The 20,922-nt window shown below is 36.8% G+C and overlaps 3 protein-coding genes across 4 annotated transcripts; 2 read left to right on the top strand and 1 right to left on the bottom strand.

Moving 5' to 3' along the window:
- Positions 1 to 199: 199 nt before the first annotated feature.
- On the bottom strand, positions 200 to 1,729 carry LOC132178790 (CBL-interacting serine/threonine-protein kinase 7-like). Its single transcript, XM_059591344.1, has one exon. It carries the CDS (start codon positions 1,666 to 1,668, stop codon positions 340 to 342), a length of 1,329 nt encoding a protein of 442 aa, XP_059447327.1. The 5' UTR covers positions 1,669 to 1,729; the 3' UTR covers positions 200 to 339.
- Positions 1,730 to 8,456: 6,727 nt separating this feature from the next.
- Positions 8,457 to 9,707, top strand: LOC132178961 (uncharacterized). The gene is made up of 2 exons (XM_059591548.1): positions 8,457 to 8,711; positions 9,428 to 9,707. Exons 1-2 carry the CDS (start codon positions 8,583 to 8,585, stop codon positions 9,530 to 9,532), a joined length of 234 nt encoding a protein of 77 aa, XP_059447531.1. The 5' UTR covers positions 8,457 to 8,582; the 3' UTR covers positions 9,533 to 9,707.
- Positions 9,708 to 11,527: 1,820 nt separating this feature from the next.
- Positions 11,528 to 17,923, top strand: LOC132178877 (U-box domain-containing protein 44-like). Of its 2 annotated transcripts, none has more exons than XM_059591452.1 (4): positions 11,528 to 11,848; positions 12,785 to 14,178; positions 15,005 to 15,323; positions 16,199 to 17,923. In XM_059591452.1, the coding sequence occupies exons 2-4, from the start codon at positions 12,946 to 12,948 to the stop codon at positions 17,689 to 17,691; spliced, it is 3,045 nt and encodes a 1,014-aa protein (XP_059447435.1). In that variant the 5' UTR covers positions 11,528 to 11,848; positions 12,785 to 12,945; the 3' UTR covers positions 17,692 to 17,923. The 2 variants fall into 2 exon arrangements, with proteins under 2 accessions (XP_059447435.1, XP_059447434.1); XM_059591451.1 differs by having other exon boundaries at positions 12,777 to 14,178.
- The last annotated feature ends 2,999 nt before the right edge of the window (positions 17,924 to 20,922 follow it).

The following is a 20,922-nucleotide window of genomic DNA, read 5'->3' as shown; positions in this document are numbered from 1 at the left end:
TAATAATCTCTGCTGTGCACAGGATCTTTGGCTTTGCATTCCCCTTTCAAATGGATTGCAAGTAAGAATTACAAGAACAGATTATGCAATTTTGTAGGCCATGGCCGCTGCACATACATATGGATTTACGTTTCTTTGATTGATCAAAAAAACAGAAGGCTTCAACAATATTAACACAAAAGTAAAGGGCCAAGGAACAAGGAAAAATCACTATTGTAATTATTCTAATTAAACTAACTCCTGATTTTCATGTACAATGATGAAACCCCGTGTTTTTCCATCCCGTCATACAGATTACAGAGCAAACTGCAAATGAATCGCACCACCCCTGTCCAGAAATCAACCGTCTCCACCATTGCTAACCGTAACCGTATCGTTGCCGTGGCAAGCAAGCAAAATGTCCTGAAGGCCATCCTTGAAATCCCCCCAGTGATTGAGCTCCTCAAACTCCACCCCGCCCTCCACCACCCTAACCTCCACCAACACCAATCCTTGCGCAATCTCCCAAACGCCGACCCACATAACCACCTTCCCTTTCCCCAACCCCACTAAGCTATTCTTCCCACCCTTCCCTTCCTCCACTCTGTACCCCAATTTCCCTCCCACCTCCCTCACTCTCTCCATCACTCTATCCCCCGAAGCCCTCGTCGTAAACCGCTTCTCCTTCCTCTCGCACGCCGTCGTTTCGAACAGCCCCGACAGGTCCAGCCCCGACGACAACGATATTATGTCGAACGCGGTCATGCTCTTCAACATGTCGTTTTTGTTGCAATCAGTCGCTGAACGGAACAAACTCTTGTCGCTCTCGGCTTTTTCTTGCAGAGACTTCTTGAACCACGCGTGTTGCATCAGCGCCTCGATGCTCATTCTCGTACTGGGGTTCGGATCCAGGAGCTGAAAGATCACGTGACGCGCCGGCTTGGAGACCCAAGCCGGAAACTGATAGTCTCGGCGGTGAACCTTCTTGTACATGGCTACGAGATTGCTATCATCGAACGGGAGGTACCCCGCGAGAAACACGTAGAGGATGACCCCGCAGGACCAGGCGTCGGCTTTGGAGCCGTCGTATCCGCCGCGCCGGCAGACGACCTCGGGCGCCGTGTAAGCCGGCGTCCCGCACGCCGTGTGTAGCAAGCCGTTTTCGAGCTGCTCCGGGAGCGCCGAGAGCCCGAAGTCCGAGACCTTGAGGTTACCGTCCTTGTCCAAGAGCAGGTTCTGGGGCTTGACGTCGCGGTGCGCGACGCCATTTTGGTGGCAGAAGCGCAGCGCCGAGACCAGCTGCTGGAAGTAGCGGCGCGCGGAGGGCTCGGGAAGCTTGCCGCGGCGGCAGATCTTGGAGAAGAGCTCGCCCCCCGTGGCGAGCTCGACGACGAGGTGGATCTTCGTCTTGGTGGCCATGACTTCGTGGATTTTGAGGATGTTTGGGTGGTCCTCGAGGCGGCGCATGGCCATGACCTCTCGGATTATCCGAGGCTCCATTGCCGCATCGACAGTTTTGGACTTGTCGATGATCTTCACTGCCACGGCCGTGTCGTCGACCATGGACCGGGCCTGGTAGACCTTGGCGAAGCTGCCCCGGCCCAGTAGCCGACCCAATTGGTACTTCCCGAGGATGGTGGTGGCGGGTGGTGGTGGTGGTGGTGGCGGCGGCGGGACCCCTGCTTCCATGGCTCTCGAGGGTTGTGAGGGGGAGAGGAAGAGAGACCACACGACACACGAGGCAGCGGGTTTGAAGACTTGGGATTTTGGGTTTTATAGCATATTAAAGTCGTTGGAGAAGGACCCGGCTGTGATTTGCTTTTGTCCAGGTGGGATGGTTTTAACCCACTTCCGAAATTACCCCTTTTCCTTTTTTATTATTTTTATTTATTTATTTATTTTTTATAAATCACATTCACACTTAATATTCTCTCTAATAAATTTACAAGAAAGAAAATCTAATCAATTTTTCTCAATAATTGGTAAGAAACCTCCTTCTCGCATAGATATAATGTCAGCGTCAACCCCTATTAGTGATTAGGTAGATGATTAACTCCATTAACTTAAACATGATCTTGGTTAACGTTTATATTAATCTATCTTTCATTTCAAATGAACCAAAACCTTTTTCTTTATTTGAAAGTAAAATTTATATAACCCACCTAAATCTTTTTATGTTTTTAATTATACTCTAGTAATTTTCTCTACTAAGAATTTTCAATTTTAAATAAATAGTACACATTGCGCCGACCACTTTACTTGAAAATCAAATAAAAAATGAAAGAAATATATCCAAGAAAACAATAAGAGGACTAAGGAAATAATTTTATTGACATAAGCAAAGCGAAGAGAAAGACAACTGGTGAAAGGTAGATTGCCACTAACAATGAATTAAGACTATAATTTACATAATAAAAAAATAATTAAGACTGTAATGCCAAGTTTATTTTCTGTTCCAGGAAGTAAAAGGCACACGAATCTTCTTCGTTAATGAGTGGAATTTGCAAAGCATCTAATCAACGATTAACTGGCTATCACTAACGTAGCCAGCAACCTGGCCCCACCATTCAGTCAAATCCGGCTAATCAGCAGCCTCTTTTATGAAACACTTTTTCTCTGGTGCGTGATCAAAGATCTCGAGCCGTAAATGTAATGGTGCTTTCAGTCATTTCGAGCGAGGGTTGCTACGTAATTTTGCGCTGCCAACGTGGCTATGTTGGAGTTCGCAACTTCCAAGGCGTTACATAAGGTTCCTGTTTGTGCTGTATAGGAGAGGTTGTTGTGTCTCAGTTGGACTGAGTTAACGGCAGGGAAGTTGCCACCTGGACAAGCTACAAATTTGTTAGGGACCGGGTCTACCGTGGTAGTCGGTTCTGTGGACTCTAAAAGAGTAAGCGCGCATGCTATATGCGCGTATGAAAACCAATAATTTGGTGGTGGGAACTGGGAAGGTCGGACTTCGGAGGTTGTGGTTGAAAACTGTTTTACTTTTTTCTTTTCTTTTTTTTTTTTTTTTGTTATATAATTTGTATTATTGGAGAAAATTATAAAATTTAGGGTCAATATTGAATTTTTATTTGATTAATTTATAATAGTGATTACATCATTTACTTTACTCTCAAAATTAATAAATTAAGAACATAATGTAGAGTTAAATATTTGAAATTATTATATGCTAACTTGTCAGCAATCATCTGCTTATCTCGACCTAAAGCCCAAATGCGACCAATTGATTCTTTAGTTGGCGCTATTTATAAGAATCGATTAATAATTTTCATGATAAAAGATTGTATGCACATGCTATAGATTTTTTTCACAATAAATCTCACATTATTAAATAAAAGTGATCATGTCACACAATCACATTGTCGTTCATTGAGAGTCAACAATTATATTATTCATTTTGCAAATACTTTTATTTTCCACAAATGTAGAGTACTTCACAAAATTATTAACAAGGCATTTGATGTCGGTATAAAATATAAATAGACATGCTTAGTATTAATATGGATAAATAGTTTCACCTGAATTTTATTTTTTTAAAAATCTAAATATCACAAACCTCCTATTTTGATGGATGTCACTTGATTTTCTTAGACGAGGTAGATGATCCATTAATTAAGGCTAATCGCAACAACCATTTAAAAATAGCAAAAAAAAAAAACAAAAAACAAAACAAAATCTTTGCTCCATATTTAATGATGGGTCAGTTAATTTAGATTTTGCCATTGATGAGTATTAAAGATCTAGAATCGACTCGTCAAGTCTTGATGAATCCTTTTCCAACTTCTTTTCTTTTTTAAGATTTTTACTTTCACGTAATCACAATTATATAGCAGTCCAGTTAATTGGCATTACTGTGTTAGTTATATCCTCTCATTGGATGCCTTCACCAAGTGTAGGTGATATTGTACGGAAGGAGCAATCCTTCCTACTTATGTGATCTTGCTACGAATCTTTTTGAGATAATGAATATTCCAAATATTCCTTAAAAAAAAAAAAGAAAAAAAGATATATCCTCCCGTTGAATCCTAAACTGTATAAACTTGATTTAACGGAATTATTGGCTCCTAATTGTACATGGGCCATTTATTCCACTAGCAAGAAGGAATTAGATTTGACATCGATGTCATTATTGTTGTTTTTGATTTCGGTTGTTAATTCGGCCATTCACCATTTTGGCCGAAAGGGTCGTTCAATCACCCTAGTGTTTATTTTAATATATAGTTATAATTTATTTATTTTTATTTTGGATGCCATGTGTTATAATATAATTTGTGCTAACATGACATTTGACGGTTTTCGTTTTAAAAAAAAAAAAAAAAAATTATATGAAAGTTGGGTACATGAACGTGTTTGTTATTTTTAGCTACCACAAGGACTTGTCAGATCATTTTTATACCATGAGAGCTTACTGTCAGTGTAACCATAATTACTCATTTTATATATATTTTTTTCTTTTTAGATGAGTAGGAAAAAGAAAGGATATGTTTAGGTAACAAATAATATATATATATATTATGAGCACCAATAACATTAATAGGTAACTCAATCAACTAGGACCACGCCTAATGAAGCGAAGACCACTAGTTTGAATCTCCCTCTTGTACGGACTATGCCGAAAAAGGTGAGCAGGGTTAAGGGTTCTATAGAAGCATATACCCTGCATGGTGTTTGGATATTCCGACTAATTAATTGCCTACCAATGATTTCTCTTCCACTAGTCAGATCAAGAAAGCAAATTAAACTCTAATTTATATATATATATATATATATATATTTTAGAAAGTTATTGTTTACCTAATGAAAATGATGTTATTACTGTAAAAATATCTCAAATCAGTTGATTATCGTAAAATACAAGCGGGAATTTTATATTATAATTATTTGAGTCATAAAACTCATCGTTTTGGTTGGATTGATTGGACGTAATTATCAATTTGGACCAATAACAGCACCATTAGATGAAAATGCGCCTCGTTGGACTACTAGGAAGCGAGAATTATATTGCATATCACTTTCACAGCATGTGAGATTAAATATATGTGCTAATTTTGTACAAGAAAGACAAGCAAAATAAAGCAAGGGATTCTTGAATTGCTAAAACCGTTTGCTGCAAAGTATAAGATAGGAACTTCAACTCAAAATATATTGGGGGCAAATAAAAAATAGCAAGATTAATGGATGATGTATGGGATGTGCACATAATTATATGGTGGTGATTTAGTGGCCTAAAAAAAATTTATTTAAAGTGGTTGGACATGTAATAGGCTGAGTGAGAGTTCGACTCTCAAAATGGGATCCCTCAATTAATCTATTAGTAGTAGCTGCCTTATGTCCCACGTATGCCCTGATGTGGTTGGGTTAAGTTACAATTTAATTGGACTTGAGGAAGTGTCTAAAATTTTTATTGTTTAGGCTTTTCATGTGCGGCTCCCAACATGAAGGTTTTACAATGGCCACGTTCATGTAGAATAGTTACAGTTAGTCTCTCTCCCACTGCTTTTTTATGAAGAAAAACAAGTGTGACAATCTTACACCTAATTAAGCATTTCCATAAAAAATAAAAATTTTCATGGAGGTTAACGAAGAAAAACCATGCATCTTCTTATGAATAGTTTCCTTTTCTTTGTCTTCTTAGATTTCCACCCTCAGCGAAATATCCTTCCAATCACTTGCATTAATTCTATTTCTTTCAAAATTCCTACAATGGTATTAGAGGGGGGCCGGGCCTCCGCCGGCCCCCTCTCTCCGCCACTGATAGTAACAATGTGCGAATATATATATATATATATATATGCAAGAGGATAATGGAACATTTTCTCCTTCAAGTACTTGAGGGTGCATGCATGGTGAAGTTGAATCAAAATCTATGCACCTTATAATAATCTTGAAGCTAATTAACGGAATTATCGTCTTCTTCTCCATAAATATGAGGCCTTGTCTTTTTTATGACCCATTCGGGCCACTAGGCCACTAACTGGGGAGGGAATTAGATTTGACGTCGATATCATATCACTGTCTTTGATTTGGAAAATAAAGTATGTTTATGTAACAAATAATCAACTCCAACCTTCTCAAGGAGCCAAGTGAATGATTGCTACCTTTGACAAATTAAGGATACTGTTTCTTTTTCTTTTTCTTTTTCTTTTCTATGAGCAAACGATAGTGCATGGTTCGTCGTTGTAAATGGCTAAAAAAATCTTTCCTTTTGGCGTCTTTCGTAATTAAAAGGGGATTACTATTTACTATATATATAATTTGACATGAAAGGAAGAATATATCGGCAGTGAATAGCATGAAGACCATGTAATATAAACAATCTGACAAGGTGAAGCTATGTTGAAGCGGTTGGCAAGTTCTTTAGGTGTTGGAACATGTCCTATTTCAAGGAAAATAGAGAGTTTATTTTTATAATTTTTGTTATATTTAATGGTATATATAATTTTAAAATTTTAATATATTCACTATATATATATATATATATATATATATATATATATAACAAAGTGCTTAGATACTCTAATTAATTGTTGAACAATGATTCCACTTCCACTAGTGCCCAATTAGCTAGATCAAGGAAGTAAATTAAAGTATAATTTATTGATAGATGAAAGAGATGTTTTTGGAAGTTATAGTTCACCTTGTGACAACTTAATTATTATGATAAAAATATCAGAAATAGTATATATATAGTATATGAATACAAGTGGGAATTTTATATTCTAATGTGAGCCATAGACATGGAGGTTGAAGCCAAAACCTTTTGCTGCAAAGCTAGCAAGATTCATGTGTGGTTTGATGGGACATTTTTAGATTTTTAGGGAAAGGGAAGCTAGCTCTACCATAATCAAAGGTGCTTTTTTAATGTTACCTTTTGAAACAAAGATAGCTTTTCGTGTAACCAAAAGCTGCGATCCTCATAAACTGACCCTTTATTCAATGACAAATCATAGGGTAAAACAAAAGAGCACGCGGCGTGCATGGCACGCCGCATGCTGTGAATCTGTGCTCCAAATCACAACACAGCCACGCACCAGCGCTCATGCGTGGGTCCAACATGTCAGACAGGTTCTGCTCACCGCCTTCCTCCGCCTTGTTAGAAGATGAAGCTGCTGATTTTTGGGTTTTTTTTTTTTGTTGTATTTTTTTGTTTGTTGGTGTTGTGGTTTGTACAACTCAACCCGAATTGTTTGAGTTTCAAACTCTTTGTCTATGTAAGAAATCCCCTTTCCACTATTCTTTTTCTTCTTAGTTTGTTCGGTTTCCATGGAAATCGGGCTAAATTTAAGTTGCCACCTCTTAGTCTGTTCAGTTTCTTTGGGTACCGAATTAGATCTAAGTTTTTAAGGGTTTTTGTATTTTTGATGGTTTTATCTATCATATTAGGCGGTGGCCTTCAAAAGCTGCATTCCCACGTGACTGTCACCTCTTTGGATTTCCTTCTGGGCTTTGAGGTGCTGATGTCTTTTATGGCTGGGTTTTTGTGTTGTATTTTTTTTTTTTTTTCGTTTTGTTGTTCCTCCTCTTTAATCACAGTACACTTGTCCTGCCCTGGTTAAAAATCAAAATGGACCCTGCGTTCCCAAGCCCAATGGATCTGTGGAGGTCAACTTTAAAGGTTAATAATTTAACATGTGCAGATGTCGGTTGATCGCACACTGAGTTATGGGTCAATTGTACTTTTAAAGTAAGGAGAAGAGAAAGATCAAAGTGATTTGTATGAGGTCTAGTGGAGGGTTACTTGGATGCTTGAGTCGGTAAATGATTTTGAGAAAGAAAGCAAGGAGAGTAAAAGCGTTTGGGAAGGAAAATGAGCATATGATTCAAACCCTTTCATTTTATAAAGCATTTTCTGTGCAGAGTAGATTGATCGAGGGGCTTGAGGCTAATAGAATTTGATTTTGTGGCTCCCACTCTCTTAGCTTACGCTTTTATCATTTTCTGATAGTAATAGATGTCAGTAATCCAAGTAGTCAGGGTGAGAATATTGTGCAGTTTCTCTTTATGCCTCATGCACTTAACTCATTTATCACAACTTTGAACCAGTCGACCTAATTGAGTTAAGAGTATGGCCAACCTACATTAACTCAAGCTTGGTCGGCCTAATATAGTCGTGGCATTCGGCTGACTTGTAATCTTTATTGCTAGTGGGCAAGGCTTAAGGTCGTATGAGCCGGTTTAATGATTAGAAAAAGCTTGCCCCCAAGGGGGTTTACTACATGGTACACGAACATGGATCAGACCAAGAACAAAATATCTTGAGTTCGAACTTACCTCTACAAATTTATGGTTATTTCAAGTAAGATATTCTATTAAATTTTAAAATTTTGGGGAATAAATATAAATTTGGAATGGTCGAGTTCTTAAGCAAGCCCACCTAAAAGTCAGCCCACAAATTTTGAAGCCTAGGCAGATCTTTGGTTGGGCCTTCTCAGCTGCCCAGTTTCATAATTACACTCGTAACAATCCGAAGCTCCCACGTTTCAAGGGTATCGTCTCCATCCTCAGAGCCACAAAAACCCGCAGGTCTCTCTCTTTCTCTCGAGGACATTTTTTTGGGTAATTTTCGAAATAATAAAATTTGAGTTGGGGAAGGAAGAATGTCGTCTGTGGGAACATCTAAAGGAGTCTTGGAGATCGCGAAGTTCGGGCTCTATGTGAGCGTTCCCATCGTTCTCATGTACGCCTTCGCTAACAATACGAAGAATCTCCAGAGATTCATGGGAAACGTAACCCCCCCTCTCTCTCTCTGTGTTCATTTTTGCATATGGGTTTGCTTTTGGAAGTCCCCTTTTCCGATATATGGATCAGAATTTGTTTAATTTTGTTGGGATTTTTTCACGCGTTTGGAAATTGATGTTGTCTTAGATTTGGAACATTATTAGGGCATTGATGGTAGATGGAACTGTTTAGTTTTCCAAATTAACAATTTTTTTTTTTTTGGGTTTTGCAAGAATTTGATTCAAAGTGCCATGTAATGCACATCTTTTGTGATTTTGTGTTATTTGCAGTTTGTGGAGTTTGTTCATGATTAGTATTACTAGAAAAAAAAAAAGATAGCTTTTCGTGACATTTCAGAAAGAGGTTATAGGGTACTTATACTCATTGAGCTAATGAGCCTATTACTTTAATTCCCCACCTAAGCTTTTGTTTATGCTTTGCAAAGAATACCAATTTTCAACATCTTGGGGTGGTAGAGAATATTGCAGTACCTCAGCTGCCCCTTAAGATGCTGGCTCATGTGTTGGAGTTGTTTGGAACCATTTCTCTTCGTTATGCCTAATACATTATCTGATCCTTGTGAGTATGGCTGCAAATCTTTTTGTGCTAAATTACTATGTTATAGAGTTTTGCTTTTACCTTGTCTTTTGGGTGTGGTGGGATCATTGTCTTGATCTAAGGTCAAAAGTTCTGAATCGTTGTTGCCTTTTCTTTTGGTGTGAAGCGTTCTTATGTAGTGTATCCTCCAGAGGCGCCAAGGCCTCCATCACCCGAAGAAATGAGGGAGATGGCTCGGGAACTAGCCCGCAAGAAGAACAGCAGCCGGTGATGTTCTTTTGGATTGTAAGTGAATGTTGTAGCTTTGCAGTTGAACTTACCAGTGCCTGTGAGAAATCAAGTGATGTGTATTATCTATTATGCAGAATGTGAACATCTCCAAATTGATTTCCAAAATCAAATAACTTGGTTGGTTTTACTAATGTATATACATCTGTTTTCTGTCCTGTTTTTGGCTTGGGAGATGCATATCTATTTAATTAGTAAAGCTAATGGAGTTGGTTGAATGCTTCTTCAATAATGCAATGATGTTTGCTGATATTTATATACAGTTCCACTCCGAAGAATTTCTATCAAAGTTACATCATATTGAAGAAGCATAAACTAAACTAAACAATACCCTGTTTGGAACCTACTGGTCCAAAATGTGCACGTAAAATAAAGCACTGTTTTTTGATGATATGACAGTGAGAATCAATAAATGCTGATTTAAAGGCTGATTTTTACGTTATATCATCAAATTGTATGACAATCTTATATCAATCTGTAAAATACAATTACTATTTTTTTTTTGGTTTTCTTTGTGATTGATCATTAGCCCTTCTAAAGCTCGGAAACATGGTGACCCTCCAAGTGGATTTAGCCTAATCCTTTATCCCACCTTTAATGTATTCTTTTTTTGATTTATCACTCTTTATGCTATGATTTGACACAGTAACTATTAAAGTGTCTTAAGCCTAATAAAATGCTGATAAAATCCCAATTATTGGAAGCGACTCCATAAGAATCTCAATGTTACAAAAGGTCAATACGATGCCTGTTTTTATTTTGTTTGTTGAGAGTGGTATCTGCCCAGTTTCAAACAAAACACCTAGCTGGATTATGTTTACAGGAAAAATATTTCAGAAATTGTGTGTGTGTATTTTTAAATGTTAGACCCGACTTCTCAATTTGACAAATTTAAGACCCGAATTTATGAAGATTTTAATTTAAAGACTTTTGCCCTTTTTTTCCCTCAATTTTCCTTCAAATAAATAACTAAAATGACATAAAAATATTATTATGCCATTTTCTTCAAAAAAAAAAAGAAAAAAAGAAAAAAGAAAAAAAGAAAAAGAAAAATACAAAACAAAGAAAATACATACAGGTGGTTATGAGCCACCCCGATAGCGATTGCTTGTTGCAAATTGCGACCCACCCTCTTCACATTTTTCTTTTTAATAAAGAAAAATAAAGGGTAAAGTCTACTTAATCTTCTCAAATTACCATCCTAATGATAATCTACCCTCAAACTATCAATTAAGAGGGATGAGAGGGATTCGAACTAGTAACCTCCACTTCATTAGGCGTGGTCCTAGCCGATTGAGTTATCTCTTCGGGACTTACCCTTCGAACTACTAAAACAATGACAATGTACCCCCAGACCCCAATTTTAAAAAAATGATGAAATTACCTTTACTAAAATAAAAATAAAAATACTAAATTTTTATTTTTTCAAAATTTTAAGGGTATTTTTGTCTTATTGAAAATTTTATAGGGGTAATTTCATCATTTTGCTAGCATTGAGGGTATATTGTCATTGTTTTAGTAGTTTGAAGAGTAAATTGTTGTAATTGATAATTTGAGGATAGATTGTCATTGTGGTGATAGTTTGAAGGAGTTAAGTGGACTTTACCCTTTAATAAATTTGTTTAAAGGGAAAGATATAATAATATTTTTATATCAGTTTTGTTATTTATTCGAGAAAGAAATAAAATGAAGTCTTATATTCAAAACCTTCATAAATTCGGATATTAAATTTGACAAAATGAAAAACAGAACTCCAAAATATTTTACAACGAATGAAGGAGTATTTAAAAAGGAGTGAAATAAATATATATCCTTCTGTTCTGTGCTTACGTAATTTCGATCCCGTAATCCTAGCTTTACAGTAGCCGAGAAAAAAAAAAAAAAAAAAAAAAAAAACCAAAATAAACTTGAAACAGAGAAAAGCTAACGGTCAAATCAACTGTCTCTGCCAGCAAAACATTTTGCCGGAGAAGACCTGAGAATGAAAAAAAAAAAGAAGAATTTTCTGATAGGCTGGCCCTCTGCATGACAATTTCTCAGAAACATCCCTACACACTCTTCTCATTTTCTTTTTCCACACCGCGTGCGTAAAAATAGTAGGCACAATTACAGGCTCTTCTATGTATATATATTCGTCTGGGGGTTTCCCGTTAGAGCCTTGACTTGATCAAGTCGTCTCCCTCCGTACACAACACAACATCCATATTATACTAAGGTCGGCAGCTACCTCTGGAGCCATGGTTTCAATTCCAAAGTGGCAGAGATACAAAGAAACGAGGATTTGAAACGCCTTGAAGAGGTAAATTTTCTCACCCACGTTTTGACTTTTTTTTTTTTCGCTTTCTCATGTTCCTTTCTAGGAAGGAATTGAAGATAGTTAAGTGTGGACTTTGTTGGGTTTTTCTTTTAAGTAATATTGGTGAAGATTACGCTCTGTTTGCCAGCCGAGAAACCTGAGGGAAAGAATTGAAAATCCAGTTCTCGTGTTGTTTTTGTTTCTTGGAAATGGAAGGTTCAAAAGCCAAAATGGTTGGATTGATTATGGACTTTATAACACTTTAATTTCTTCTGAATTCTATTAGACCCTTTCTCATGAACCAAACGGAGCATTATGATTTTCCTATAGTTACGTTTTATTTGAAATCTGAAAGGTCTAGTTATGTCATCTAGTTGACTCGCTATGTTCTTTTTTGTACATATTTAATTTGAAAGGAGGGAATACAGTGTGCTTTATTTGGCCATTGGGTTTTTTCTTTTAATTTTTCACTTAGCCCTTCCTTGAGTTGTGTGGTTTTTAAATTTTAAATTTTGTTATTGTAACTTGTTATGCGAATATTATAAAGGGGTTGATGGTAACTCTCTTCCCCTAAAGTTTCCAGGGAAATAGGTTTGTGGAGGTTTATGTCCAGCTTGCTGGGTGCATGAATTTGATTTTTTTTTTTAAAAAAAAATTGGGTTTTCTGGAAACTATCATCATTTCCTCCTGAATTTTGCCCCAATATGTGAGAACACTACTGGAACTTTTCTTACCGATTGACAATGTTCTCAGTTCATAAGTTGCACATAATTTATGTATTTTGGTTTTCAAAGAATGGCATCTAGCTCTATTGGTGTTGTTAAATTGATATTCGTTTTCGTTCTTTCCTTCTTCTTTTTCCTTTAATTTCTTTCCCCCTTTTCTGAGTCAAGGCTTCTTCTAGGTCTTTTTATTTATTTATTTTTTATAGTTGAATAGGTAAACAAGGAATAGTTCTGATGCTCAGGAGGAGGGACGAGATGGAGGAAGTTACTTGAAGGGGAAGGATATGTACCGTGGGAACTGATCTTCAACTTTGAGGCCATGGACGCAAGTTACATTCTTCAGTTTTGATGGAGGATCTGGCATAGACTTACAATATGGCTATGGAGCTTATACCTGTAGGCACCATCTTAGCCGTACTAACAAACCAGGTCATCAAAACAGCTCATGCGGCAAAGGATGTTCTCATTGAGAAGGAGAGTTTCAAGGTCCTGTCAAAGCACTTGTTTGACATTGAACCAGTCCTAAAGGAATTGCAGCTTCAAGAATTAAATGATTCTCAAGCTGCGAGGCTTGCTCTGGAATCTCTTGAAGCAGATGTTAAAAAGGCTAATAATTTGGTTGATAAGTATAAAAACCGAGCCCGCTTCTACTTGCTGGTCAAGTGCCGCTACATTGTCAAGGAGGTACAAGACGTCACAAGGGATATTGGAAGGTCTTTGGCTGCATTATCCCTTGCAAATACAGAAGTTCTATCTAGGATATCTGATCAGGTGAGTAGGTTACATAATGAGATGCAAAGAGTGGAATTTGAGGCTTCCAATTCTCGGCTCCAAATTGTTGACAAGTTAAACCAAGGTCTTAGGGACCAGAAACATGACCAGGGTTTTGCAAATGACATGCTCGAAGAAATAGCGAGGGCAGTTGGGGTGCCTGTTGAGCCCTCTGAGATAAGCAAAGAGCTAGCGAGCTTCAGAAGGGAAAAAGAAGAAGCTGCCAACCGGAAAGAAAGGGCTGAAGTTCTCTTCTTGGAGCAGATTATTGAGCTGCTCTCTCGAGCTGATGCTGCAAGGGATTACGAAGAAGTCAAGAAGCAATATCTCCAAAGGGTTCAGGTCATAGAGCGATATGATGAGAAGGAAGAGTATATCCAACCACTTAATTCTTTTCTTTGTCGTATCTGCGGAAATGTGATGGTTGATCCTGTCAGCCTTTGCACTGGTACTACATGTGAGCGAGCTGCCATTGAAGCTTGGTTGGACAGTGGGGCCAGAACTGACCCTGAAACAGGTGAGGTTCTTGAAGATACTTCTCTAAGGTCTAACCTTCCACTGAGACAATCAATAGAGGAGTGGCGAGAACTTAATTACTGCCTCAATATACGATCTTCCAATGCAAAGTTGTTGTCAGGTGTGGACTCTTCTGTGGAAGAGGCCCTGAGCCAAATGCAGGGTCTCATGAGAGATAATTCTATTAACAAGGACTGGATTTCCATTGGAGGGCTCACTGATATGATTATCTCTATCCTAGAGCGTTCACGCAACAAAGATGTGAAGAGAAAGATTTTAATTACATTGAAGGATATTGTAGAAGGGCATGCAAGAAATAAGGTACTTTCATAAATCTAGTGAATTGAAAAGGAAACATACAAACAAAAAAGGGAAATAAGTATTTCATAGTGCACAAAGAGGTAAGAAGAGGTTTTAAAAAAAAATCACTGTTAAGATTCAAATTTTCCAATGTTCGACCAATCAATCATCTAGGGCAATAGAAAAGAGTGCTCTTGATTACTTTCATTTTTTATTGTCTTTTTTATTTTTTTGTTATTGAGTAGAGCATGCAGTCTAGTTTTCCAAATCTAGATGAGTTATGTCCCCAATGAGTAGCTCAATTGGCTGGAGACCACGCCTCATGTAGCAGAAGTCATTAGTTTGAATTCCGCTCCCCTCTTTTCCTCCCTTGTGCAGACATGTTAAAAAAAAAAAAATCTAGATGAGTTCTATATCCAATGCCTTCTATTAATTCACGTAGCAAAAAATTTGTACAACATTTATGGATAGAATCTCTATATGTGAGTAAAGTTTTCTTTACAGCTTGTATGCACTGTTAATAGTATATTTCCGACAACTCTTAGTGTTTGGTTAATGAATATTAATGTGAATTTGCTAGCTTTGGATCTATGATATACTTCTTTTTGAGTTTTATTAACTCTCATTCTGTGTTACATATGTCAAGTGAAAAAAATTTGAATTTCGTACCAACTGGACTAAATCAGATGTGGTACTGCATAGATTTTTGATCCTGTGCAAGTCAAATTTGTTGTTATTTTACCCTTGTCATGAAATACTGCTTAATTTTAAAAACAAGACACGGAAAAAGCGAATTACAAAAATACTTCAACTCATTCTAAATTGAACAATTGGATCAAATTCATAGGAAAGAGTGATCGAATCTGAGGGATGGGATCACATTATCCGTTGCTTGGGACGTGACTCAAGCACTTCAAAGGCTGCAGTTGAATTGCTATATGAGTTGTTGCAAGAGAGATCTGGTTGGAACGTGTCTGTTTGCAGGAAACTCTCTCAGCAATGCAGTGCAATTCTTTTCCTTGTTACCCTGTTAAAGGGTCCTCTGATGGAGTCAGCTGAGACTGCAGAAAGAATCATGATGAAGCTATTTGAGATAGATGAGGAGAACATTTCTCGTGCTGCTAAGTCTGGTTGGTATAAACCACTTATTGATCGCATAATCCAAGGTAAGAGGATCTATTTCCTTTAGGCTTAGAGATAACATTTCATTGTTTGTGTTAAATCGCTACTTATCCCAAAAGTTTAAACTAATAGGAAAATGTAAATTTATCATTTAATTAATATTCTAACACTCATCCTCACGTGTGGGTTCAAACTCCCCCTCAATAAGTGAGGGCTCACGTGAAATATTTAATTGCAATGGAAAGTGAATTTTGAAGACAAAGTTCAAACTCAAGACTTTTATTCCGATACTATGTTATGTCACCACTTATCTCAAAAGCTAAAGCTAATAGGAATTGATAAATTTCATCATATAATTAATATTTTAACATTTTGTTACTTTATCAAAGAGAAAGAGCTTTGTAATGTCAAGTTATTCGTTGTTGACTATAAAAAAAAAGGGTTTGTGATTCTTTCTTGTGACAATTCAATTAGTTGTGTAAAGAAATAACAGAGAATGTGTCATTAGAATCAGCAGATTACCACATAATCCTTGCAATATTATTCATCGTTCTCAATGCATTTAGTGGTAATCAATCCTCACAACATTGTTTCATAACTCCCATAGCATCAAGCACCATTCCATGTCCTGGTATACGAGTAAGAAGGCACTGCACAATTATGATATAGAAAATGTCTGGTTTGAAATCCTACGCCTGACACTGTTGATTGATTTCATTATCATGAAACATCCGGATATGCCACTTCTTGTCTTATTCTTTGTATCTATAGATAAATGGTTTGACCATTGTGTCATTCTCTATACGAGATTTTCTGTGTTCTATTCAGCAGTCTTCACAATAAAGCTGCTTTGCCTGATTGACTGTAATCCTTTGAATGCAAGGTTAGTCATCTAATTTGATGATTTTAATTTTTTCAGGGCCAGAGTCTTCAAGGATATCAATGGTGAGAACAATTGTTAATATGGAGTTAGTTGATTTGAACTTGAAGCTCCTTGGCGAGGAAGGGGTTATACCTCCTTTGCTTGAGATGGTATCTGGGAATGTTGATTCCAGAGACTTATCCTTATCAGCTCTGGTTAAATTATCAGGTTGCCATGCCAATAAAGAGCTCATTGCTGCTGCTGGTGGAGTTCCACTTGTTCTGAAACTAATGTTCTCTCCCCAAGTGCACTCATTTACTGTTGCGAAATGCTCTGAAATCCTTGAGAAACTTTCTTCTGAAGATTATGGAATTAAATTCTTTGTTGACGAAGAAGGGGCCCAACTAGAGTTAGAACCGATCATCACCAATTTGTTAGCTTTGCAACAGAAACCTAACTCAGGCCATAATGTCCGGAGGCCTGCCTTGCATGCACTTCTTGGTCTTTGCAGGTTTGAAGCATGGTTGGTTAAGAAGGCGGTTCTCACTGCTAATGGTGTATCGCTAGTGCTTCCGCTTCTTGATGATTCTGACTCCGAAATCAGGGAGATTGCTATCAGTTTGCTCTTCCTATTCTCGCAGCATGAGCCACAAGGGGTTGTGGAGTACCTTCTCAAGCCAAGAAGGCTGGAGGCCTTGGTGGGGTTTCTTGAGAATGATGAAAAGGGTGATGTACAGATGGCTGCTGCTGGTTTATTAGCCAACCTACCAAAATCAGAGAGAGCACTCACCATGAAGTTGACTGAACTGAATGGAATTGATGCAATTTTAAACATTTTACGAAATGGGACCATGGAAGCAAAAGAAAATGCTCTAAGTGCACTCTTCAGGTTCTCAGATCCCACAAATCTCGAGTCGCAGCGTATTTTGGTTGAAGGAGGAGCGTACCCTTTACTTGTAAACTTTCTCAGGATTGGTTCAGTACCAGCAAAGGCGAGAGCAGCAGCACTCATTGGTAATCTTTCAACGAGCAGCCTGAAGCTCACTGTTGTCTCCAAATCGGTTAGTTGCTGGTGCTTCCGGCCGTCACGTGCTCCTTTATGCTTAGCACACGGTGGTATCTGTAGCGTGGCTTCTACATTCTGTCTATTGGAGGCAAATGCTTTGCCTGACTTGGTAAAGCTCTTACATGGAGAGGTTCATGCTACTGCTTATGAAGCAATTCAGACACTTTCCACTCTTTTGGTAGGGTCTCCTCAGAGAGGGGCCAATGTCTTGCATGAGGCTGATGCCATAAAACCAATATTAGAGACTTTGACGTGGGGAACAGATTCGTTGAAGGAGGAGGCTTTGGGACTCTTGGAGAAAGTTTTTGTGTCAAAAGAAATGGTTGAGCACTATGGATCAGCGGCCAGATTACTTCTTGTTGGTCTGACTGGCAGGGCTGTTCATGAGAATGGCCATGTTGGGAGGAAGGCTGCCAAAGTCTTGGCCCTCCTTGAACGCTATTCAAGATCCTCGACATCTCTTCTTCCAGGACTACATGGCTGAAAATTTTGGCTATTGGGAGCTTGCTTCAATTATGACTGCCATGGCTTTGGAGCTCTCAAGTCCTCACCGTTTGATGTGGCTGTGAAAATCATCATTGGATGAAATAAAAAATGAAAGTACATGTAGTATTTAATGATGATTTTTATTGCTGCATTCAACACTTAAGAGTATGTGTAACATTTCTCTTTCCGAAATCATTATGGCTCATATTACTTGCTTTCTTTTGGTTCAATTATGGGTCCTCGTGCTCTTAATTTGTCCTCAAATATTTAGTAACAAAATGTTTGAACAGTCAATAGCTTCAATTTCTAAAACCTAACAATCTTCTCATTTGGTCATTTTGTGATAAAATTTAACATCAAATAACAAACTAAAGTGCAGGGAAAAACATACGATTACAATTTTATTCTAACCTAACAAACCACTACTAGACTAAGGTAGATCGAATGTAATTTGTACATGTTTTCTGGATATAATAACAAACTCATTACAAGGATTGAGATTTGTAAATATATAACCAACATGATAATTGTGTCCTTATTTCCGAGAGCAGCTGTGATGTGGTTGTTGGCACCATTGTCAACATATCATGGTTGCTCTTGGGAATTCAGAATTCTAGATTTGAGAGTTTGTTTTGGCTACCATAGCAGCCAGCTGAGTAGGAGGGTGTCGTCTAAGGGTGTCAAGGCGGTTACGGTTAGCGGTTATTGGCAATAACCGCTAACAGTAACCGCCTTAGCGGTTAGTAGACTTCACTAATCGCAACCGCTAACCGCCTAGTGGGTAACGGTTAATGGTTAACCGCCGGTTAGCGGTTAGTGAAATAGATAACCACCCGCTAACCGCTTTTTCAAAATTGGGCTTTTTTTTTTTTTTGGGGGGGCGTTTTTGGGCCTTTTTTTTTACCTTTTTTTTTTTTGGGGTATTTTTAGTGTCTTATTGGGCCCAATTGCTATAAAAAGAGCCCATATTGAAAAATCAAAAATATTTGACCCAAAATTTACATTTACTTATACTTTAAAAAAATTTCCTTAAATATTAAATCATAATCGGTTAACTTTTTTTTTAAAAAAAATTCAACACAATATATAAAAAAAAGTTCATAATTCAGACAACTGTCACAACATATAATGATAATACATTAATACTTAAATTGTGCTTATAAGTAACACATTGGTCATTGTTTAATCCAATGTCAATTACTAAATTTGATATTATACGAATCATATCATCATTGTACATTAATAATATGATTCACTTGAAGTTTTGAATAAAGTATTTGAATTGTCATTGAATCATATGATTAAGTATTGATATTATACATTTATATTATTCATATGCATATGTAGACTTATATAGACTTATAACATATATAGACTTATAAGTTTATAACATACATTGAAAATAAGTCTCTAGATATTTAATTGTTGTATTAGTATGAATTGGTATACTTATGAGTTATGTCATATTATATATGTATAATTTGTTATTATATAATCAAATGATTTAATAATCAATTGATCATGTGATATAATCATATAAATTATAGTAATAATATATTAATACTCAAATTGTGATTTAATTATTTAAAAAAAAAATTGTGATTTAAGGATCAAGTGATTATATGATATAATCATATAAATTATAGTGATAATATATTAATACTCAAATTGTGATTTAATTATTTTTTTAAAAAGTTGTGATTTAAGGATCAAGTGATTATGTTATATGTATAAATATTTTTATAATTATAATTATAAAAATATATTATATAAAAAGGCGGTTACGGTTAGTAAACCCAATAACCGCTAACCGCTAGGCGGTTATAGCGGTTAGGCGGTTAGCGGTTGATGGACGGTTTTTAACCGCCTGCATTGACATCTGGTATGAGAAATTCATCATCTGAAAATAGTCAAGAGCTAGATGTCCTTATTTCCTTCAAATCTAACACGAAGATCTTGCAATAATATTGGATGGTTAGAATCACCAGATGAAGTATTTTTGGAGAAAAGAGTTACCTTTTGAACGTTGACAAAATGGTTGCTGTTTCGTTTTTGTTGAAATTAGAACCAGTGTTCTAGGGTTTACAAGTATACAATGCAAAGTTATATACCTGTTTCTCAGGGCATGGCACAGTGCCGTCAATAATGCCCATTGAGCTCGTGGCTCTTAATTAAGAAGAGGAAGGAATTGGGAAAACCAATTCATTCAATTTGAGGGATTTAAAGTGTGTAATGCTTGGTAAAGAAAGAGCAGGAGAAGAAAACATTTGAATAGATGGTGTTAGCCTTGAATTGGCCGGCTCTGATACCATAAATAATATGTATTTCCAGTAAAAAAAATTACATTGATGCATTACAAAGAGATGCCAAAGGAATTATATACAAGTGTACATGATTCTAAAAGTAGAATATTGATTCAGATCTATTGGTCTAATGTCTTTATTCTTTCAAAGAAAGTCATTAGATCCTTGGTGCAAAAGTTTAATAGATTTTTGTGGGGCGGGGTTTTGAGGGTCCTGCAAAAGTGTCCCTGAGGATGAAGGAGGGCTGGGGTTAAAAAGGGTTGGCGGTTGAAATAGAGCTGATGTTTTAAAGCATATTTGGAATTTATTTTCCAAAGTGGATTTAAAAAAAAAAAAAAAACTAGGGAGTGGAATTTTTTTTTTTTTATTAAAGAAAAATTAATTAATTAATTATTATATATATATTTTTTGGAGAAGTATTTTTGTGTTATTGAAAAATATTTAGGGTCATTTTTATCCTTGGGATATTGTCAATTTGTTGATAGCTTAAGGGGAACATTATTGTGATGCTGGACAACAAGTGTTAAGAAGAGAGCTTGAAGAAGAAAGAAGAGAAGCAGAAAAGCCAGAAAAAGGAAGAGATAGACGCGCGCTCTGGGAGAGAGAAATTTAGGGGGAAGAGAACGACAAATCCATGTCAATCATATTATTCATCAAAAATTACTTAATACAATTCAATAGAATCAATAAGCTTTTTTTATTTTTATTTTTAAAGAAATTCAATAATCATTGATAAGAGTGAAAAGATTATAAAGATCACAAAGTAGGGAGAGAAACCTCCTTCTAACAATACCATAGATACTTGTTTGGATTTCACCCATCCAACTATCCAAGTTTAAGATTATAAAGATCACAAAGTAGGGAGAGAAACCTCCTTACTAACAATACCATAGATACTTGGTTGGATTTCACCCATCCAAGTTTTA

The sequence above is a fragment of the Corylus avellana genome, chromosome ca4 (genome assembly GCF_901000735.1).
Source record: "Corylus avellana chromosome ca4, CavTom2PMs-1.0".
NCBI classification, from domain to species: Eukaryota; Viridiplantae; Streptophyta; class Magnoliopsida; order Fagales; family Betulaceae; genus Corylus; species Corylus avellana.
Note: the sequence above shows the minus strand (reverse complement) of the source record. Positions and strands in the feature narration are given on the sequence as shown.